Source organism: Corvus hawaiiensis, chromosome 22 (genome assembly GCF_020740725.1).
Source record: "Corvus hawaiiensis isolate bCorHaw1 chromosome 22, bCorHaw1.pri.cur, whole genome shotgun sequence".
Classification (NCBI taxonomy): domain Eukaryota; kingdom Metazoa; phylum Chordata; class Aves; order Passeriformes; family Corvidae; genus Corvus; species Corvus hawaiiensis.
Genome location: NC_063234.1, coordinates 2156156 through 2178652, shown reverse-complemented (window position 1 = coordinate 2178652; position 22497 = coordinate 2156156). Strand labels below are relative to the sequence as shown.

Below are 22497 nucleotides of genomic sequence, written 5' to 3'. Positions count from 1 at the left end.
GCGTGGCACTAAGAGTTTTTTTCTGATTCTGTGGTCCCCACCTGTTTCCCATCCCCTTCTCTTTATCCTTCCTCCTCTTCATCCTCCCCACTTCCACATCCCCTGGCCCATTTCCACTCCGCCTCCCATCCTCAATCCCTATCCCCATCCCCATTTCTGCCCCTTTCCCTTCTACCCATCCCCTTCCCCATCTGCATTCTCTTCCTCTCCCTATCCCCATCCTTTTTCCCCCTTCCCCATCCCATCCTCTCCCCTTTACCCTCATCCCCATTCCTATTCCCATCCCCTTTCCCACCCCACCCCATCCCACCGCCATCGCGGCTGGCCGGGCCGTGGTGCCGCCGGGCCGGCAGGGGCGGTGTGCGGGCGCTGCGGGCGCGGAGCGGGGGCGCGGAGCGGGCGGAGGGCGCTGCCCGGGGCCGCCCCGCTCCCCTCAGGCCGGGCCCGCCGCCCCCGGCCCGGGCAGCGCTGCAGCAGCGGCGGCGCAGCGAGGCCGGCGGGGCGGCCGGAGGATGCGGGCGGGGCGGGCGCGCTGCCGTTCCCGGGTCGGGCAGCTAGAGAGCAGTGCAGGGAGCGCCAGCCCGAGCCGCGAGCTCCCTTCCTGTGGGCAAGGCCGACAGCGGAGCCGAGCGCCGGCCGAGGCCCGGGCCGGCTGCCCCCGCTCCGCTCGCCCATGGCGGAGACTAAGATCATCTACCACATCGACGAGGAGGAGACGCCGTACCTGGTGAAGCTGCCCGTGCCGCCCGAGAAAGTCACGCTGGCCGATTTCAAAAATGTCCTCAGCAACCGGCCCGTGCACAGCTACAAGTTCTTCTTCAAGTCCATGGACCAGGATTTCGGGTGAGCGGCCGCGCTCCGGGCGCATCCCCGGCCCTCGGTGCCGTCTCTCCGCCGCGGGCCGGGCAGGGCTCGGAGCATCCCCGGGGCACCTGCCGGGCTCGGCCCGGGCCGGCCCCGCTCGGCCCCGGCAGCGCCGCGAACATGGCGGGCGCGCCGGGCCGGCCCCGCCGCGGGCTCGGGGCTGCCGCGATCGCGCCCCGCGATGCCCCGGGAGCCCCCCGTGCCCCCGGCAGGAGCCCCCCGGGCCCGCCCGGAGCTGTCGCGGTGCCCCCGGGCCCGGGCCGAGGCGGCGGGGACGGGCGGCCGCAGCTGTCACCGCGCCCGGGGAGGCCGCGGGAGCGCCCGGGCAGGGCGGGCGTGCCGGAGGGGCCGCGGGGCGCTGGGCCGGGGCGAGCGCGGAGGGGGTCGGGGTGAGGAGAGGGGCGATCCCGGGGCAGCGCTGGGACGGCGGCTGTCAAAAGCTCGGGGGTCGAACGGGTGTCAGATCCTCGGGGGTCGAACGGGTGACAGACGGTCCCGGTCGAACGGGCGTGAAATGGTCAGTGGTTAAATGAGGGACAAGTGGTCAGTGGTCAAACGGGTGTGAAATGGCCAGTGGTCAAAGAGGTGATAAGTGGTTGGTGGTCAAATGAATGTCAAATGGTCGGTGGTCAAACGGCTGTGGAATGGTCAGTGGTCAAACGGGTGACAAGTGGTCAGGGGTCAGACGGTGCCAGGGGCTGCGCTCAGACAGCGACTGTCATCAAATCCGCTGGGGTCAAACGGGTGTCAGACGGCCCAAGGTCAAACGGGAGTGAAGTGGTCAGTGGTCAAACAGGTGACAAGTGGTCAGGGGTCAAACGGGTGTCACACAGTCCCTGTTCGAGCGGGTGAAAAGCGCTCAGTGGTCAAACGGCTCCAGGGGCTGCACTCGGCCAGCAGCTGTCAAACCCTCGGTGCTCACATGGCTGCCAGATGGTCACTGGTCAAACAGGTGGCAAGTGGTCAGTGGCCAAACGTCCACTTCCAAGGGCACACGCTGAACCGGGAGTGCTGGAGAAGACCAGGGCCGGACTTTGAAATGACCTCTGTGGTGACCAGAGCCAGCTCTGTGACCGAAGCCAGGGGATGTTTGACATGGTTCTGGTCCCTGCACACCAGTGTGGCTTGCGTGCCACTGGGCTTAGCGATAGCCAGAATAAAACAAACCAATAAAAGTCCCTTTGACAGTTTGCCAGACAGTAACTTTCAAAATGTATTAATCCTTTTGTAGCAAATCACTTCTCTTTGTACTCACATCTGTCGCTGGCAAAGCAATTTTGCACAGTTAAACGCCTTGCCAGGAAAAAAAGGGAGCAGGTTTGAGGGAAACTCGTGCGGACCTGACTCCGGAATAACGCCGTGGTTGAGGTGCAGGTTTTATGTTTGGTGAGATGGATCACCCCAAGCATCCTTTGACGTGTTGTGCAGCCTCTTTCTTATCCCTGAGACCCGAAGCCTTTCATGTTGATTGTGTTTTTATCCCTGGTGGAATGTGGATATTGTTTGTTGACACGTATTTCTGATGTGGTGAGTTGTTAGTGTTGGCTTGTAACCATAGGAGTGTTCGTGGATTGACTTCTTGTTTTTCTGAGTTGTGCAAACGTTTTTTGGGGGGGGAAACAACCTTACAAAATGTTTGTTTTCAAAATAATGTATTTTAAATCGACTATTGGTAAATTTTTCTCCTTCATTCCTGTTGTCGTAGAAATTCCAAGCTGTGTTTGTGGTGTGATTTCACTAAAGGAGGTTGGGATTGTTCAGGCAGCATCTGCATCATTCCCACTGCCACAGAAATTTAGGATTAGGAAACATAAACCATGCTGAGGCATCTTGAACACGCAGGGATGTTTTGCTCTTTGACCAGGAAACAGAGTTAGTAACAAACCCTAGGGTGGATTTTCTTTTTAGTCTCAAAATTAGGGTGAAATTTGTCTGTTGTTCCTGGAAATGGAGATGATGGAAGATGAAGGGCTGCAGGGATCAGGACCTGGAAATTCTGTTTAATTATTTAACCAACAGTCTCAAACACAACTGCTGAAAGCATTCGGGTGACAATCCATTGCCTTGAGACAGCTCAAAGTGACTCTGCACATGGGACTCCTGAGCTGTCAGATCTTTGTTTGCTTTGGTTTTGTATGTCTTGTTCCTTGTGTGTTTGTGCCTCTCTGAATCTGAAATATTTGGGAAAATCAAAAGAAAATTTAGGTGAGTTTTGTCTGTCTTAGTGAGTGTTAAGAGTAAATACGGGCTTTGTTTTCATCATCTCCTCTGCAAACTGACTTTTTGTAGAAGCATGGAATATCCTGAGCTGGAAGGGATCATCCAAGTCCAGCTCCTGGCCCTGCCCAGACACCCCAAAATCCCACCCTGTTCATCCTTGGGAGCATTGTCCAAACCCTCCTGGAGCTCTTGGGGCTGTGCCCGTTCCCTGGGGAGCCTGGGCAGTGCTCAGCACCCTCTGGGGGAAGAACCTTTCCCCAAAACCCATCCCAACTCCCCTGGCACAGCTCCATCCTTTTAATTGTTGCAAACAGGCAATTCTAGCTGCCGTTGCCACAAACCATAACAGAGCTGTCTCTCTCTAATTTCTCCCTTATGTGCCTGAAAATCTCCTCCAGAGCAGCTCTTCCCTGGATGTTCTGTAAGTGGAGCCGCAGGGACATTTTGGATGTCCCTGTGGTGTCCTGGTGTCCTTCCCGGTTGTGCCAAGCTGGAATTTGGCTTGGTCACTTGGCAGGGCAGTCCCTAAATCCCAGTGTGGACTGTGAAATGTGAAAAGCACTCCTTGTGTTGGGAAAGCAAATGTTTTCCTGGAGAATTGGAGCCTCCTTGGGAAGCCAGGGATCGGGAACGGACTCCTTGCAATTCTGCACATGCTGTTGCAATTAAGGCATGGCCTTTCCTGGATCCTGGAATAATGGAATAAATAATGTGTCCAGAAACAGTGGATGTGCTGAGTGGTTCCTAACTGTGAAAGATGGATGGCTAAGGGTTGGGATGGAGCTGGGTCATGGATGTGTTACGGAATTAAAGCCCTGTGTTCTCTGTGCCTGTGCTGGGTCCAGCTTTGCTCCTTGGAAGGTGCAGGAGGAGGCGTGGGAGTGTCACATTCCCTTCTGAACTTTGCTCACAGTTTAATTTACTGCCCTACCACTTTCCCCTGTGCCAGTTCATCCCAAGGGTGATTGCTTCCCCAGCTCATGAAGGGCTGGCCCTGCCTTTACTCTGCATTCCTGCTGGCTCCATCTGTAGACATGATGCTGTTTTTAAGATGCAGGATGTCCAGCTGTGCTCTGGCATTAATACTCAACCCTTGGAAGTGCTTTGTAGCTTCTGTTTTTATTCTGGTTGGAGGGAAACGAAGCAGGGACGTTACAGGATTCGCCTCATTAATGTGACAGCATCCACCAGCAGTGAAATTGAGGAAAGGTGATGGTTGAGGTATGTTTTTGTAGACAAGGAGCTGTGTCATCAGCTGATTTAATTAATTCCAGCCACTGATTCTTTCCTCAGGGCAAAGCTCAGAGGTCACTTCCCATCACTGACATTGCTGATTCTCAGGTTACAGCCCCACACATCCTTGCAGGAACACACAATGCAATTCTGTTAATTCTTTGATGATTGAAAAAATGACAGCTAATGAATACACCTAAAAATAAAGCTGTAGCTTGTGATGCCTGGGCTCTCATGGCTGAAACGGTGACAGCTGTGTGGGATCCAAATGATTCATAATGAATCTGTGTGACAGATCCTACAAGAGGAATTCCTATCTGTCTGCCTTTAAATATTTGGTATTTCCAGAGCTTTGCTTGTAAAACACTATCAGTGACTTCCAGAAGTACAAAATGATGAATGTGAAGGATCCAGGCATTCCCACATGTTTCATTTTCTACACAATAACCTGGTTCGAGACTTTGCTGTTCCAGTGTGGGATGTGATGCCGTGGCAGGATTGTGGCAGGAGAGGTTCAGGGAAGAACTGAACCATCTTAAAGATGTGGTCTGTCCAAAATTGGATAAATATTCCCTCTGTGTATTGTTGTGGTTCCTCTTTCCTGTTCATTCACCCTTTGAGTGAGGCAGGAAGAGTCCGTGGAATACCAGAGTGTGTCTGTTCTGCCACCCTTTGGGTGAGGTTCAAATCCTCATTCTTTCCATCGTGTGAACTAATACTCCTCTGATTATACTTCTTCAGGGAGTACTCTGAGGAGTGGCTTTTTAAGCATTCCTTTGGTATCAGCAAAGGAGCTTCCTTTCAAACTGCACTTTGAGGTGCAGCTGGTTTTGTGCAGAAATTGCTTTTCTTGGTTGAAACCTGGTGAGAAAATGGGATTTAAAGCAGTAGGAATCCAGTTTGGGATTGGGATTGTGAGCTGAATGGGGTAGTTTTTAATAGGAGAGGGACATGGGAAGCAGTGTTTTGTGCCTTTTCTCATGGAGGCAATGCAGCATCCCTGGTTTCACCCCTACCCTAAGAGGAGCCAGAAGCAGGAGTCCTAACTGACAGATGTCTTGCTGTGCTACAACTTCATAATTGGGAAGGCTTTTAGAGACAGGATGTTTTTTAAAAATGCACAGAATAGTTTTAGGGGAGAAATAAAACTAGGAGTTGCTTATTTATCCACGAGGCTTGGACGGTTTAGAGGGACTGTTTGCAAGCGTTTGTAGTAACAGCATAAGAGGGAATGGCTTCAGACTGACAGAGGGCAGGGTTGGATGGGATATTGGGAAGGAATTCTTCCCTGGGAGGGTGGGGAGGCCCTGGCACAGATTTCCCAAAAAATCTGTAGTTGCTCCATCCCTGGAAGTGTCCAAGGCCAGGTTGGAGCAACCTGGGACAGTGGAAGGTGTCCCTGCCCATGCAGGGGGTGGGACTGGATGAGCTTTAAGATCCCTTCCAACCCAAACCATTCTGGGATTTTCTGATATTTAAAGTGCCATTTGGACACTGGACATAAATGGTTTGGAAAAACCAGTAGATTTGGGTGTTACATCCACAGAATTCCACGGTCACTGAATGAAACCTGTTGTAAAATCCAGCAAGCAAAGCAATGTCAGATAAAAACCTGGAAGCCTCATTTCTTCCTGCTCTCCGTTATCAGAGCCACAGAGTTCCAGACTCTGAGCAGGGAAAGTTTTTTGGGCTGAGTTCTGTGCTTGGAAAACTGTTCCCAGGCTTATCCAGGGATATGCAGCAGCCTGGACAAAAGGATTCTGCCTTTTAGGTGGACTCTGCTGCACTCTGGAGTAGTGAGGGCACCGTTTTGGGTTGGGTTTTTTTGGGGGTAGTTGCTGCAACACGGATTTTAATGAGGTATTTTTGCTGGTGTTTTTAAGGAGACCCTCTCAAGACTAAAGAGCCACATGAAAGGATGCCTCCCTCCATCCTTGTTTGAAAACTGAGCAAGCAGGTGACAGAGGCTGATATAGGTCAGTTACAGGTAGGAGTTTGTCTTTTTTGAAACAGAATAAAATAAAATAAAACCGAGGCGAGTGGTTCTTATTTGCTTTAGAAAACATGGAGCTGGCAGGGGAACGTGCAGAGGGGGGCATGTGCTAAAAATAACAGTTTAGGAAAATGATCTTTGCAGCTTTGTGACAGGGATTGATGCCCACAGAGGGAGCCTGGATGGATCAGAACCAGGCCAGGGGATGTTGAGGCAAGTGCAACGATCAAAGCTCTGGCAAAAATTTTCAGCTGTGCAGATGGAAAGTTTCAGAAATGCTGCTTTAGGGAGAGCCAAGTGGGGGTTGGATGTGAGGGCCTGGGGAGCAGCCAGGGACTTCAAGGTGATGTCCAGGTTACAGAGCTGAAGGATGGGCTCAGGTAGATTTGCCTGGAACCTTTTTTGGAGTTTGCCATGGAACCTTTGGCACTGAAATAGGAGCAAGGTAATCTTTGCAAAGAAACCATGTAGAATTTCCTCCTCTGTGCTTGTTTTCCCACCTGCATCCCTGTCTCCTCCTCTTCATTTTGTCTCTTTTACCCTCAGCATTACTGAGGGTGTTTTTAGAAGAGTGAGGAAGTAGTTCCAGGAGGGCAGAACTAATAAAAACAGGTTTTCTGAAGATTCATGTCCTCTCAGTGTTTACCTGCTGTATTTTCTCTGTTCTCTCATCAGTGACTAGTTGTTCAGAGACTGAGAAAAACAGAGTTTATTTGCACATGGCTTGGGGCTTCAGCTGCTCATTCAGCCCCATAATTTACCATACAGACCTTTGCAAGTGCCTGTGGCACATTTACTGAAAATCTCTTTTGGCCAGCAGCAGATGGAGCAACAAGTGGGTTTCTTGTAAAAGGGTTTTTTTCCCCTCCTTTTTGGCCTGGTTTGCCTGGCTTGTAGGCTGGAGGGGAATGATTGATTGTGTAATAGCCCAACTGGCTGCAGGTCAGGCTGGGACAGCTGCTCTGGGGTGTAAACAGGCAGGGCTGAGCCAGGGGATGAATGTGAGGCATGTCACAGTCCAGGGGTGACATCCATGACCCTTCTCCCCTGCTCTGCTAGCCCTGACAGTGTCTGGGACTGGTCCAACAACACCTGGTGAAGTCACTTAGGGGATTTTTCTAAATACATTGAATTTTGAGCCATTTTCCAGCTGAGCTGTTCTGTCACATGAGCAATGTGTGGCGAGCAGTGGGAGGAGAAAGCTTTTAAATGAAGGCTTTTCTCAAAACCCCACAGAGGGTTGAGTAGATTTCATTGTGAAAATGCTTAATTTCCATCAGTTCTTTGAGACAGCTCCCAAACCTGAGTCTGGGGGCTCTGGCTGTGCAAGTTCAGTGGCTCTTTCCAGCTTTTATTGTACACACTTGCTCAGCTTGGAAAAGATCCTTAAAATCATGGGGTCCAACCTTTCACCAGCACTGCCAAGTCCATCACTGAACCGTGTCCCTAAGTGACCTTAAGTCCTCAGCTTGATTCAATCAAATAAATCTGGAATAATAGCCTGGAAATTGGGATTATTAAAAAGCAAGTCCTAGGCCTGAGTCTCTGGATCATCAGCAGCCCATTAGAGGGAAGGAGAATTCAGGCTCTAAGGGAGAATATAATACCTGCAGAAAGTTGGAGAACTGTTACCTGATGGAAAAAAAATGGATATGTTACGGATGGTGGTGTAATTAAAGCATTGAACTGAGACTTGGAAATACAAACAAAATTGTATTTAGGCTTGGACTCAGCAAAATACATGGGCACAGTTAGGCATAGGCTGAATTGAGGTCTGTGTCTGCTCCTAATAGCCTTTATTTCTACTTTCTTTTTCTCACCGAAATATAGAAACTTACTGGAGACTCACACTGCTTGTGTTTATCCAACATCCAGCACTGTGGTGCTTTTCTGGTTGCTGACATCAGAAAGCACCGTTGTAGCACAAAGAATAAAAAATAAGTACAAAAACCCCAGGCCAGCAGAGCTCAGCCTTTGCAGCCACACCAGGCTGGCTGACACAGACTTCACCAAGCTGATTCTGATATCTGTCTGCAGTACAAGCCACTGCTTATTTTAATGTCCCAGCTGTAATGTAATCTAAATATTTAAAACAACCCCCTTTTTTTTTTTTTTTTCCTGCTGGAACCTGAGCCCTGCTCTGCTCTGAGGGTGGAGTGTGTTACATTTATTAAAAGCTAAAGCTATGAAAACACGCTCGAGGGATCCATCAGGTTTGGTTTGCTTCCTGTGGCTGCTGATGTGCAGTGGGACAAGTTAGAAAAACAAGTTTACTACTGTTCATTTAATGAGCACCTCCTCATGAGAGTGGATTCAGGGTTGTGTTTTCTTTTTATTGTTTTTTTTTTTTTTCTTTCCCAGTGCTCAGGTAGATTTGTTTGGGTTTAAGAATCCCCACACAGCTCCTGGAAACATTAAGGATTTAAATTCAGCAATTTATCTATAGGCTGGCTGTATCTCTAATTAAAATTTTCCTGTGAAGGAGGTTGAATTAAGTGGGATTTGTTTAATAATAATTTTTGCAGGGATTATCACCAGCCCAGCCTGCCATGGGAGAGCGAGCGGGGAAGCAGGAGGAGATCCAGATGCACCAGCAGATCCACAGGCAGAGAGCTTTGAAAGCCACCCTAAATAGCTACAGAACAGATGAAAATGTTGAATTAAGGAGTTAATTTACATGCAGTAATAAAGCCTGTGCAGATTTCCGTGGTGTAGCTGAGATTAGTGGCAGCAGCCTCCCTTCACTTGGGTCCTGCTTACCTCTGAGCACGAGGCTATTTTCAGAAATAGCCTGTTCATGCATTTTAGATCCCATTTAAATGCAGCCTGGGAGGTGCTGCCGTGGCTTTGTGCAACCTGGCCAGTTATCACTCTGATCAGGACTTCCAGGGCATTTATTTCAGCTGTTGTGCCCCAGTGTCAGGTGGTGGTTGGGAAACACAGACAGTGATTTTTCTGTGAGTGGCATCACTTACGGGATGCTCTCTGTTCCTCTGGTCTTTATCTCCTTCAGGAGTCGTGACATGGTTCAGTTTGGATGTTTTGATAATTTAAGTTACCTCTTTTCTCTCTTTTCCCCACAGTGAGGTTCCTGTGTGCTTGGCTGAAATGCTGTGCTTGATATGATCAACAGCAGATTTTCCTGCCTTAATCTCTATGTGAAATTCCGTGATTTCCTTAAATTCTGGCTAATTCCCACTCTCCTTTCTGTGTTCCTGTCATGCTTTCCTTCCAAAGATCATTGAAATCCAGTATTTTACAGTCAGGAAACCCTGCTCCCTCTCCTTAGCAGGTGCGTGCCTCACTCCTGAGCCTCACCCTATGGGAGGGGAAATTAATAGAATCAGCTGATTGTTCCAATTAATGGTGCTGACTCAAAACACATGTAACATGTGTTATGTAACATATATAAAACACTCTTTACAGGTGTATTATTGCAGTTTATTCTGATGTTTGTGCTGAGATTTCTGGGTTACATTTGGAAAAAAATGAAGAGCGAGGAAGTAAAGGGCCAAGTATTAAACTTTATTGAGTAAGGGCAGTATCTAGGAGAGTTTAATTCCTGTTTTGCCTGTGGGAAGAGGAGGATGGTTTGGCATTTCTGGGTGACTTAACCGCCTATTTTGGGAGTCCTGGAGGTAAAATCAGCCTTTGTCCAGCCAGAGGGGAGTGAGTGAGTGAGTTTGGATGGTCTCTGTTATTTTGACACCTGGGGCGAGCAAAGCAGTGCTGAGCACTCCTGAAAACCCAAAAACACCTGGAGAAGGAGGCTCAGACCAGGAGCAGTGCCCTGAGACACTTAATTTATCCTTTTTTCCTTGAAATCCAGCTTTGCTCTTGTGCCCACAGGATTTTGTTGTCTCAGGATTGTTTGGGGTAGTCTGACTGAATAAAGGACATCAGGTGAATGACCTTTCTGAATGGACACAGATTAATATTAATTTATCCTACACTTACTTTTTAAAAAACCCTGCTTATGGTTACTCTCCATTTGCCCCTTTGTTTGCATTCCTTTGCATGAGGATTAATTAATTAATTATTTCCCCCTAGTTTACCAAAAATCTTCTGCGTTGTATTGAACAGAAATTTCTCATGCAGTTTAATTCCTTAATATCCAGGATTGCATCTGGTCCCTGGCTGTGTTATTTATAAAAAAACCAGGTGCCTCATCTTTTGCTGAATGTCTGTTTTATGTGCTCTAATTGTGCTATTACGTGGTGATAATTAAGAGTCCTGCAAGGGCTGTGTGTGTGAGCTGCAAATGAATCCTTTCTGCTCATCTTGAGTAATGTCAGACCATACTGGCCTTCAGCAGGCAGCATTTTGAAACCCTTCTTTAAAAAAAAAAAAAAGAAGTGAAGTCTTTAAAAAAAAGAAGTAAATTCATTTTAAGTGCAGCTATTTGTTAAGGATTTGGCAAAATACACAACCCCCAGTTCCAAGGAATTGTTTGCAGACAAGATGCACTGAAAAGTTCAGCTGGGAAGATGAAAATGGGGAATTAAACATTCCCGACCTCCTATCAGTTTTTGCTGTTTGTTTAATCTGTGCTTGCTTTTGTTCACTTGGTTGGGGTGCTGGAGCTGGGCAGATGATTAAACTCATCTGTTTTTCTTGCCTCAGCAATTGTTTTTTCATCGTCATTTAGGGTAGGTCTGACTGTAATTCCAATGAAGTTAGAGGAAAACCACTCCTGAAAATCTCATCATTCGTGTTCACAAAAGCAGTTTTGCCTCTCCAAGAGTTCAAATTGTTTTGGTTTTTTTTCCTTATTTTTCTCCTGTTCAAGGATTTATCAGTGGATAATGTTGCTTTCAAATTGCTCTGCATTGTTACTTTAACTCACAAATCTGCTATTGCAGCTGGAAACCTAATTTGAATTAAATCAAAATGTCTGTGAGAGGATGTTGCTGACAGGGAAATACATGAAAATTGTAATTACATGTTCCAATGCCATGACACAGATTTACCCAAGGTTAGTTTGGAACACGCTGACACATCCTACATGTACAAACTGTATTAGATGTAGTCCCTCAATAGCCATTTAAAGTATTTTGGAAGATATTTTTCTCCTCGTGATTTTAATCAGCCTAAAAATCAGTGTTTTAAGGCAAATTCATAGAGGCGTTCTCAAGGAAGCGGCATCTGTTGACAGTAACATCTCATTTTTATTTCCCCCTCTGAGTTCATGGCAGCTCCCACTGTTTCCTGACCCTTTTTTGCTTTGAGAGTACACAAAACCAAAAATTCCTGTCCTTACACACCCTCCCAAAATTGGCAGGGAGATGAGCCTCTGCTGGAGGAAAAAATGAAGAGGTCACGCCTGTCCAAAAAACCTGCAGACCTCAGAGCTGCATCTGCCCAGCTCCTGAGAAGATCCTTTTAGAAACTGATTTTTTTTGTGGGTTTTCCTAAACCTGAAAATGACCTTAAGTTGAAAGGCACCCCTTGGACTGCAACCCAGCTGTTTGGGGCTGGCCAGCTGTTGTTTCTAGCAGAAATACAGGGGTTTTTGAAAGTGCACAAGCCATTTTTTAGTTGTTCCGACAGGGGGGAAAAAAGGATATTCATAACCATTTTTATTTCTGGAGGATGTTTTGGTCTGATTGCTTTGTCTTCTCCATGTGTGAGAACTTGATGTAGTGAAAATAAACCCCCATTTTTGCTGAAAAATAGAGAATTTCCAGCCTTTTACCTTCCAAGGTGCTTTGTCATCTTGGGGTGCTCTTTCCAGGGTATCCAGTACTTCAGCAATCTGCTCATTTTGCTGCTGCTGCTTCATCTGGTGGTTGTCTTTTGGCAATAACAGAAATATTTGTGTGTTTTGGAGCCAGATGATCCAAGTGTGGGATGGGAGCAGGGGCTCCTCCTAAAGCCCCACTGCTGTGCTGTCCCAGCAATTTGTGGAGAGCACATGGAAATTGGTGACACACAGAGCTTTTAAACCCTAATTTGATTAATTTAATCAAATTCTTGAATGTTTATTATTTATCCTAAATCTCAGAAGCAAATCCATCCAAATACTTAATCCTGTGCTTACACAGGTGTTCATTTCTTGCTCATAGTTCCCAAAGGGCCTGATTCAAACTCTTCAGTAATTAATAGTTAATTCTGATGATCCTGACCAATGTATTTCCAGATTTTGTAGGATACCAGCAATCCCTTTGGTGGGAAAGACAGTTGGAGATGCCCCAAGCACTAAGACCCCAGAACTGAGGTATAAATGTGTGTAACATAGAAATTACATCAGATTTGGAGGCTTTTTGCACTAAGAAGATGCTTGGGGAGAGGGGGTGGAATGTGGAGAATTTCTGTGTTTAAGGGAAGGGTGGTTGGATCTCCTTTTAGCCTTCAGCTCTTCCAGCACCAACAGAAAAGATTTCCATCTCCATCATATTTATGCATGGAAAGCTTTGATATCCAAGCTCTGCTTTTTCCCATCTTTTCACTCCTTGATTTTAGCAAAAGAAAATTTGGGTTGCCCTGCCACTGGAATGCCATTAAGTAATTAGTTAAGCACCAACTGTGGTTTAATGAGTGTGTGGAGGTGAATTTTGCTGGTTTGGGGTCCCAGTTCTCAGAGCAGGCTGCTGGAGGCTCCTCCTGCAATTCCTGCAGCAGAGTTTAATCAGTTCAGACAGGCTGCTGAGCAAATACAGAGGAATTCTCAGGGCTTGGGCAAGGAACGACCTAAATAGTTGCCCTGTGATTCTGCTGTGGCTCATTTCCATGTGAAATCTAATTAACTGAGGGAATAACCATCATTTTTTTGGTTATTTCAGTGGCCTTGGTAAGATAAAGTATGAAAACCGTGTGGGATGATATTCGAAATATCTCTGGTTTTGGATGGAGTGTCCTGTAAGGGCTCTTTAGCAATTTGGGAGGAGCAGGCCTAAAAAGACCCTCCAGATTTTAATTTCTTAATATATTTTAAATATATAAATATTGCCTGTGGATTTTTGAGTTGTGAGGTATGGAAACATTTGGCAAATCCTTTGTAGGTGTGCAAATAGTGTTTGTTAACACCTGTCTTACTGTGGGAACTGGGACAAGAGCTTGTGTTTTCACAACTGTCTGCTGTTCACATCGAGAATTCGTCACACAAAGTTGGAGAGGAACAGATAGATTGGAAAATTATCTCAAAATAAGAGGGTTTTTTTAGTTATATCTCTTTTGAAACCAGCAATATTGAAATGACTTCTCTCTGCTTTCCCTCTGGAATGTGAAGAAGGACTCTGTGGGCTGAGGCAATAGTTTGGGATTTGAGGTCTGGCTTCAATTTTCCCTCTTCCAGTTACTCTGGATTTGATCTTGAGTAAGTGATTTAATCCCTGAGATTACAATCAGTTAAATTTGTGATTATCCTAATTCACGTCCAGGAGTTGTGCCCTTGGAGGAGGCTGTGAACATGTTAAAATTAAATATCTGCTGCCATTGCTTTTTGCCAGAAATTCTCTTTACTGATCAACTTCATGATCTACTTCTACCCATTTTCCATTGATTTTACTATTGTGGTTGAATGTTTAAATAAAATAATTTGCCAACACAGAAAGAACTAGTAAAAAAAGGTGTGTTTGCAAGACTTCTTGGGGCTGTTTTTTTTGTAAAATATGTTTCTTTCCAGTTGTCATTTATGGCCTGTTTTAGTTACAGGCCCAAATTTAAAAAGGGTGCAGTAAATGGAATGAAACTAAAGTAAATGGAATAAAACTAAAATAAATGGAATAAAATTAGTTGAAGCCAGAGCCTTGCCTGGTACAGAGATCAGGAGGGAGAATGGACAAAATACAAATAAAAATATGACAGAAGAATATGCAAAGAAGTGCCTGACCTAAGCACAGCAAGTAATGGCAGGGTAGGAGTGGTGCAGAAAACATGAATATTTAGGAATCTCTGGCTCAGCCGTGCTGTTTGTAAGCAGAGGTGCTGCTTGAATGCTGAATTCCAGGGAGAGGTTGGATTTCTGATGTCCTGGGCAAACATGTGGGGATTCTTAGTCACTGCAGAGAGTTGAGCAAGCAGACACGCTCGACGAGTTCCTGATTTCAGTGTATGCAAAAACCCTCCCTGGCTCCAGTGGCGCTGGCAGCTAATCCTGGAAGGGTACAGGATGTGCCTTCCCAGGGCTGGGAGGGTTGGGAGGAAAGGGAAACTCAGCCCTGGCCCTGCCACCTGAGCAGCTGGAGCCTTGGGAAGAGCTTTTTGGTGATTGATGGTTTCGCAATGGCTCAGGTGTGTCCCGAGTGAAGGGGAACTGTAATTTCTCGAGTCAAGTTTTCACTGCAGACTGAATTGATGTGTTGCTCTCGGTGCTGTTTGAGGTCTCTGGCTGGTAAAAATCACCTGGAGGGAATGTGGAAGTGCTGTGCTATCAGGTGGATGCATCTGAAGTGGAGCAATCAAATAGTTAATATTAAAAACTCTGCCTTTCTGCCTTTCAAATTGTCACAGCAGGGGTTGCATATCATGGTTGACATTAGCCAGGCTGTTCCAGCTCCTGCTTCTTTCACATCCTGCTTTTCATCCCTCCTCCCTCCTTAACGTTTTTTAATGCATCTCATATTCAGTGTAGCTAATAAGCAAATTTGTCATCTGCTTATTTTTGTCTTTGCTCACACTCCCCCCAACCCTCCCTAGTGTTCAGCCCAAATTACCAGTAAGCCAGTGAATTGCAGATAATGCTCCTGTGAATTATCCTTTGCTGCAGGGCAGCTCTGCAGTCCCTGTGCCAAGCTGACTTCACTTGTGTGACTAACACCAGGCAGTGCGAGGAAAGAACTGGGAATTTGGGATGTTAGATGGCTGAGACTGAGGTTTTAGGAGGCATCTCCTTGACAGGGAATTTTGTGGGGACATCTGTGGCCTGCTGCTCATGGCACTTGCTCTTCACACTGGTAAAAAAATGTCAGAAATGAATGCAGCAGGTTTACTCATGGTTTGCTCAGTGGAGGTGGGTGTCATGTTTTGTAAGCTCCTGGTAAGAAAACACTCCTTACTCTGGAGAATTCCCATTGCACCAAAGTAAAAAGAAACCAACAAAAAGACAGAAAAAATTGGAGGAGTTTGGGGTTTTTTTGCTGAATGAGAGGATGATGGAACAGCAAATAATGGGCTTAAAAGTAAAACTAGCTGAAAAGAAAGAGATTTGATCCCCACCTCTGCACATTTGGTCTGCACACATCTTTCCGTACTTGGAATAAAAGTGAAAGTACTGGAAAATGAGTGAGTAGAAGCTAAAAATCACTTTTTGTGCCCATGGCCTGGGATCTGCTGGATACAAGAACAAATTCATGACATCATGATTTCGCCAAGCCTGGCAAACTGACTAAAGGTTGCTTCCAGTGATTGCTCCTGGATGGAATTGGTTTTGACAACCTTGAGTCTATCACTGTCATTCCAATAAAATGTGTTGCTTCAAATTAAGCAAAAATAAGAGCCTTTTTTATCGTCCTAGAAACTCTTGGGTCTTATTGTTCCCTTCTCCCTTTGTCCCCAGGGCTTCTTGCCGTGGTGATTTGTCCCTGGCTCCCAAACTGAGGAGAAGCTTTAGGAGATGTCAGTTAAGAACTGGGGCACTGTGAACTCTCTGAGCAGCCTGAAGATCATCATTAGAGCTCTCTGGGTTTTGATTTCTTTGCAGTAATGTCATCCAAATCAGGAAATGGATTCAGAACTGTGCACAAGTGGGATATCCTTGTCAACTTCCATGACTTTGGGGACCCAATAAGGTTAAGTGATGGTGGAACAGCACTAAATGGTATCAACTCCTGGAAAACCTGGCTCTTGAAAACTGCATTTGCTTAAAAATTCATTTAAAGTAGTCCTAGAATTACCTTGACTTTTCCTGGCAGATTTCTCACATTGACATGTTCCTGTTTTTTAAGATATTTTCATTTTATGTGCAGCAGCCAGGTAAAATAAATAAAACCAATAGAGATGTGCACATCTGTCAGCTCATGGAGTCCTTAGGCATCCTTTTCTCTAAGGATAGCAGGTATAGAAATTTAAATGCAAAACAAAATGCTCTTGAAAATTTATTATTCCTCTCAAAATGTGGTTTACTCTCCTGAGTGTTCAGCTGTAAGTGCAGATGTCAGCTTGCAGAAGGTGTTCTGTGAGGCAGGATACAAAACTTGAACTTTTATTAAACCTGAGCTTTCTTAGGGCCAGATTTCCTTTGGAAAACAGGGGCTTGGGACATGCTCAGGAGGTGATACCTGCATTAGAAAATTCAGAGATACTGAAGTTGTCCTAAAGTCTTCAAGATCCTGTGAGGGACAGAGCTGCTTAGTTTGTATTTGTGATTTCCCCACCAGACCAACATTTTAAAGGGATTTTTGATGGCTTATTGGATGCTGGCTTTAACCAGCGAGACCTTTGCCTGAGGATGAGGCACTCAGGATGTCTTTGGGCTAATTTAAACAACTGCTCTGTGTTTAATTCCCATCCCCACCACCCCCCTGCCCTCCTTCTCATCCCTGCTGTCTCCTTTTAATAGCTTCTGTTTCTCTTTTTAGGCTCCAGGGATCAGTAATTAAGAAATCAGCCCCTGGTTGGTTGGGTAACCACTGGGAAGTGCTGCTGCTAAAGCTGCTGGTCTTGCCCAGCCTCTGACAGAAAATGAGTAAAGACAGGAACACAGCTGTAATAAAGAACAGGCAGATTACAAACCCACTGGGATTGGGTCTCTCCTTATCTGGCTGTGCCAAGGAGCAGGATAAATGTCTCAATGAACTCGGAATTAGGGAGTGACAAAGTGGAGTTTCACTCTTGAGAGGTGCTATTGGTATCCTGCAAAAAGTAGGATTTAGGAAGCTGTGGAGGATTAAGGGGTGGATTGGCTGAGTTGGAGCTGTTCAGATGCTCTGCACTGTGTTTGGAACAAAAAGCAGCAAGAAAATCAAACTTTAGGGTTTAGCTGGTCCAGTGTTAGCTCGGCTTGAGTCAGTTCAGAGTCTGGCCTGTGAAAAACTGCTCTGACTCCTGAAAAACTGCTCTGAGTCTGAGCTGTAGATTTTGGGATTTTGGTGGTTGTCAGCACAATGGGTTTGGGATCTTCTCATTAGTTTGAACTTCATGTGGCAAATGGCTTTTGCTTCTCTAATAGGCTTTGTGAGGAATGTTTTGCAGCCCTGCTGTGTGTCCCAGGCTGAGTAGGACACAGAAATACGCACAGACATCTGGCCTGAGACACAGAAATGCAGCCTGTTCCACAGAAATCCAGCCTGGTATTGCAACTCTAACAACTCCAGTAATAGGGAAAACTTAAAATTTCTTCCCAGTTTCAAGCTCAGTCTTCTCGGGGTGAATGTGTTCATTAAAAGTAATAAATGGGCCCCTTGTTTCCCCACTTTCTTCCACATTAATACACTTGAAAATTAAGGCCAAAGTGCTGTTGGATTCTGTATTTAAAGCTACAAATAGTATGTTTACAAAAATTTATGAGAGCATGTAGTGGCATGAGGGAATGGCTTCAGAGTGACTGAGGGGAGGCTTAGATGGGGTATGGGGAAGGAATTCTTCCCTGTGATGATGGGGAGGCCCTGGAATGGATTTCCCAGAGCACTGTGGCTGCCCCATCCCTGGAAGTGTCCAAGGCCAGCTTGGAGCACCCTGGGACAGTGGGAGGTGTCCCTGCCCTTGGCAAGGAACTGGATGAGTTTTCAAGTCCCTTCCAACCCAAATTCTTCTGGGATTCCATGAAATACTCATTTAGAAGTCAAATGCAATTGGGCTGGTGCAGGTTTGGAAAGAAAGGTTTGCATTTTGCTCTCCCTTTGCATATGGAAAAGGTTCAGTTCTCTCCCTGTGATGCACAAAATCCCAGCCTCTTTTATCTGAGCTGTTTCTCTCAGGTTGCTGAAACTACTTTGAAAGAGTGGGAGGTGGGGAACCAAACAGGCAGAGCTGGGCAGGGGAAGATTTCCATGGGGCCCCTCCCAGAACAAGCTCCCTGTTTTTCCAGCTCCTGGATAATGGTTCCATGAGGAATATTTGGAGGAGCACCATTTCTTGGTGCATTTGTGGCAGTTCTTGCTCCCTGTCTTAGCTGAATGATTCAGGGTTTTAGACCTATATAATTTTTGTTTCCCTTAAATGGGTGACTTTAAGAGCTGTTGGCAAATGTATCTTGTTGGATGAGGAACAAGGAGTTGGTGATCTGATGGAAAAGCTTGTGATCCGCCTGGAATACAGCATTCCTGTGTCCTGCTGGATCTTGTAAGGATGCTCTGAACAAGAATAGCTTGGACAAATTCTAAAGAACTCAAAGATCTGTGTCAGGTACTCAAGTGAGTCCCTGAGCACTGCAGTTCTCTTCTTGTTCATAGCTCTTCAGGGGCACAATAGTACATGAAATAACATCTCTGTCTTTCCCTTACCAGTTCTACACTGAAGGGGCCACTCCTGAAATGAGGGAGGGAGGTTGGCTTGTCCATGTTTAGATGGACACTATAATCCATCAGCCCATGCAATCTGTGCTACAACTGCTGTGTTTCTTAGTGAAATAATAGATAATGTGTGAAAATGTGTTGTAGTATAGCTTGGAATAGCAAATCCATGCCTCAACGTGAATGTGGGGCTGAGGGATTGCATTTATTGCCAAGGACTTGTTTCACTTCTCTGCTGGAAAACCATTCCCATGGTGAAAACACAGATTTTTCACTGTGTGGTGAAAACCTTTCAAGAGTGACCACAATCCCATAGGGACAGGCATCCAAAGACTCCCTGTTCCTTAATTTATATCTGATTTGGGATTTTGTGACAAGCTGGGAATCTCTCTTTTAATGCCTAAACAAACTTGTAGGTCCAGCTATACTTTGAAGTTGAAGTGTGGGTGGAATTTATTACCTGCTCTGAAGGCAAGAGGTCTGAACCCAGTTTTTCATCCTGTGAGGAGTCTGTCCTGCAGTGTTGCTGTTCCAGGGAATGTTGAAGGGGCTCTGTGGTGTTCCTTGTGGAAGACCAAACTTCCAAGGGGCAGACACCACAACCTTATCTCGTGATCTGCATTCCAGAGGGCTTTGTCTCCAAGGACTCCCCAGGCCATGTGTGGAACAGCTGGAACATGAAATGGGTTCCTGTTCTGCCCCTCCTTGGGCTGCCTTTGAGCCTCGCTGGAAATTCTGGGCATTCTGGGATGCACTTCCTAAACTTGTACAAAGAACTAGCCAGGGAAAGGGAAGGCTTCCGGTGGCTCCCCACAAAATAAAGACTCTTTTAGGGTGTTCTGTGTAATTCTGGGTGTTCTTGGAAGGTCCTGGAGGTGTTTGACTCCACCTTTGTGCCCGTGTTTTATCCAGGGCTGGAGGCAGCAGGAGCTGTCCCATCCCCTGCACCACACACCCGGCTTGTCATGGGCTTCTGGAAGGACCAAAGGCCCTCTGTTAAACTAAACTAAATAATTCTCACCACATCAGTGACCAGAATGATGCCATTTAATGAAAATATGTCTAGACAAATAACCTAGGGGGGAGAGATATTATCTGTAAGAACTGTTGGAGGTTTCTGAATAGGGACCATACTAAATAAATTTATCAACAGTTTCTTTTCTCTCCCAAGTATCTGGAGCACTGGTGGATAATGTGGTTATTCCTGGTGTAGCTGGGCTGGCTTTCCTCTCTTTGTTAGCAGTTACTTTCACCTGGCTGTAAATAATATTCCTGTGAGGTATTGATTAACACTTGTGGCTGTTTTTTGACCCAGCTTTATTATTGTAATGAGGTGCTTTCAAGAGAGCACAAAAGGAGCGTTTGACAGAGGAATAAGAACCGATTTTTATCTTGCCCAAGTGTGTTTAACATTTCTTGGTTTGTGTTGTTTGGCACTGAGTTTGTCGTGGCTGTGTGACACTTTTATTAAAAAGGAATTGAACTGTTGGAATGAGAGGTCTGGGGTTGCTGCCAGGCCCAGTGGTAGAAATAAACTCACTTTTAGCTGATTGGAAAAAATACTCAATTTTCTGAGGCTGAACTTGCTTTCCTTGTGAGGACTGAGAGTCATTCTGACCAAAAAAGTGACAAGCAAGGACATGTTTTTAAGGCAGCTCATTCTCCTTCTGCTGGCCCTCAGTGAGTGATTTTCACCTCTCCAGAAAGGTGCTTCATTCCATACTGGGAGCAGTGAGTTGATGGAATATGTGATATTCCACGTAGCCCTTTGACTCATCCCTGGAGTTTATTGCTCTGGAGCTGATTCCTGAAGGACAGCTCCAGCCAGAGTCATCATTTGTAGTTTGACATTTCACCTTTCCCTCACTATTTTCCAGGAAAATCTTTTCTCCTCCTTCCTTTTCCATCAGCAGGATGAGCACCTGTCTCCTCTACATGGCTGGTGCTGAAGATGGACATTAAATTTTTGCAAAATTAATACAAACACTCATTTTCTGAAATAAAGTCCTGGCTGTTTCTGAGGGCTTTTTGTTACCCCAGGCATCAATATTCAGAGAGTATGTTTTTAGATGAAAACATAGTTATTTAAAAAATAAAACCTAGTTGGGTTTAGCACCCTGAAACGTTTGGATATTGAGCAGATGAATTCCAGGCTCAGGCTGAGGTATCCACACTCCCTTCTTGCTGGGGGTCCCAGAGTAGTGGGTGCGTGTTGGTGAATTAAAGTTAGCCCTTGGTATCTTGGGAATTATGGAGCTCTTAGTGCTTCCCAAATAAGTTCAAAAGGACTGGAAGCACAGCTAAAAGGGTATCCTATTAATGTCTGTGCTGAGGGAGGCTCTGCTGTCAAAATCCGAGCTCCCTTGCACAGAAATAGAGATTTTATTGGGAATATTTGGCAGGTGGAATGGCCAATACACTCTGAAGTTGTGCAGCATCTCCTGCTGGGTATCCATGGGTCTGGAAGATGCTGATGAGCAGCTAAAAGCATCCTGAACTTTGCCTTTCAATTCCCAGCTCCCAAACAGGCTCGGGGAAGTGCCCTTGGATGGTTTTTTGGAGCCCTGAGCACCTCAAGGAGCAGCTCTGACTGCGAGGTCAAGACCTGCAGAGCCTTGGATTCCCACCCTGCTGCATCCCTGCCCGGGCTCGGTGGGAATGACATCCCTGAGTGCTATTCTCAGTGTCCTGCCCTGGAGTTTGGAAGATAATTGCACCCTGGGGAAAGGCAAATCCCAGCCAGCTGCTTGAAACGGGCATTCCACAAGCAGCTCGCTGCTTTTGCAGTGTTTTTCCCTAAGCTGTTTTCAAGAACTGCTTAATTTTATGGGGACCTGTTAATATTTATTGTTTTATAACTCAGGCATTGGAAATCTGGGTTCAGGTTAGGATTGTGTTGACCTGTCCCTTTGTACTGGGACTTCCTTGCTTTTCTGGCAGAGATGTGTCTGTCCCTTGGGACAGCTGCAAGAATAGATTCATTAACACCTGTGAGATTGAAATATAGGCACATAAATAATTTATTAAATAATACAGGGAACAGAGGAAAGAAGGGAACTAATAGAAAAGACAGGAGACTGTCAGTGTGGCTAAAATGCTTGGTTTGTTTTGCCCAGTTCTGTTCCAAACCCTTTCTGAGGGAGTAGATGGAATTGAGGAAAAGAAATTTAAAATCTTAGGCCTCTAAAAATCAACCATTTCCTTGGCTTCTCTGTGCACATAATTAAGAGTAATGTTTTTTCTGGGTTAGCTGGGCATGGAGTGGGAAATAACACCATGCACAGTTGTGTCTAGCAGTGCTACAATCAAACCAGACTCATTTCTGTAGATCTCAATTTAAATGCCACAAATGCCTGTATTTTAGTGAGATTTTCACACCTTGAGCACAGCAAAGCTATTGAAATATTGTTCATTAAGGAGCACGGAAGCAAATCATATTCCCTGCGTGCCACTGCTCTTGGGCAGTCAGTCATAAATATTTTAAAATACTTAATTGGAAGCCATTCCTGGCAGATGCTGCAAAGTGCAGCATATTTGGAGCCCCTTTGGAGGGAATGGGGCAGAATTTCTGGCTTGGGGCTGAGCTGCCCTGGACTGAAATGGAAGGATGAGGCAGAGCTGGGCTGGCAGCCCAAGCACCAGTTGGTTCAAAACACGTGGAACCTTTTGGAACGAGTCCCTGTGGCAGTGCTGCACTTGCTGAGGGCTGACAGGGCCTTGCAGAGTGCTTGGAGTATGATGCAGAGGGCAAAAAGGGATTGCTGCACATCAAAATTCCCCTTTCAGAGTCACACAAGG

At 46.0% G+C, this 22497-nt stretch overlaps 1 protein-coding gene across 3 annotated transcripts in view; it reads left to right on the top strand.

The window, feature by feature from the left end:
* Positions 1–508: 508 nt before the first annotated feature.
* DVL1 (dishevelled segment polarity protein 1) overlaps positions 509–22497 on the top strand; it is a 69497-nt gene continuing 47508 nt past the window's right edge. For 2 of the 3 annotated variants that reach the window (XM_048326326.1, XM_048326325.1), the window contains exon 1: positions 509–843. In XM_048326326.1, the coding sequence (XP_048182283.1) occupies positions 674–843 (170 nt within the window). In that variant the 5' untranslated portion in view covers positions 509–673. The remainder of the gene's footprint in view (positions 844–22497) is intronic. The other variant, XM_048326327.1, reaches the window with a different exon arrangement.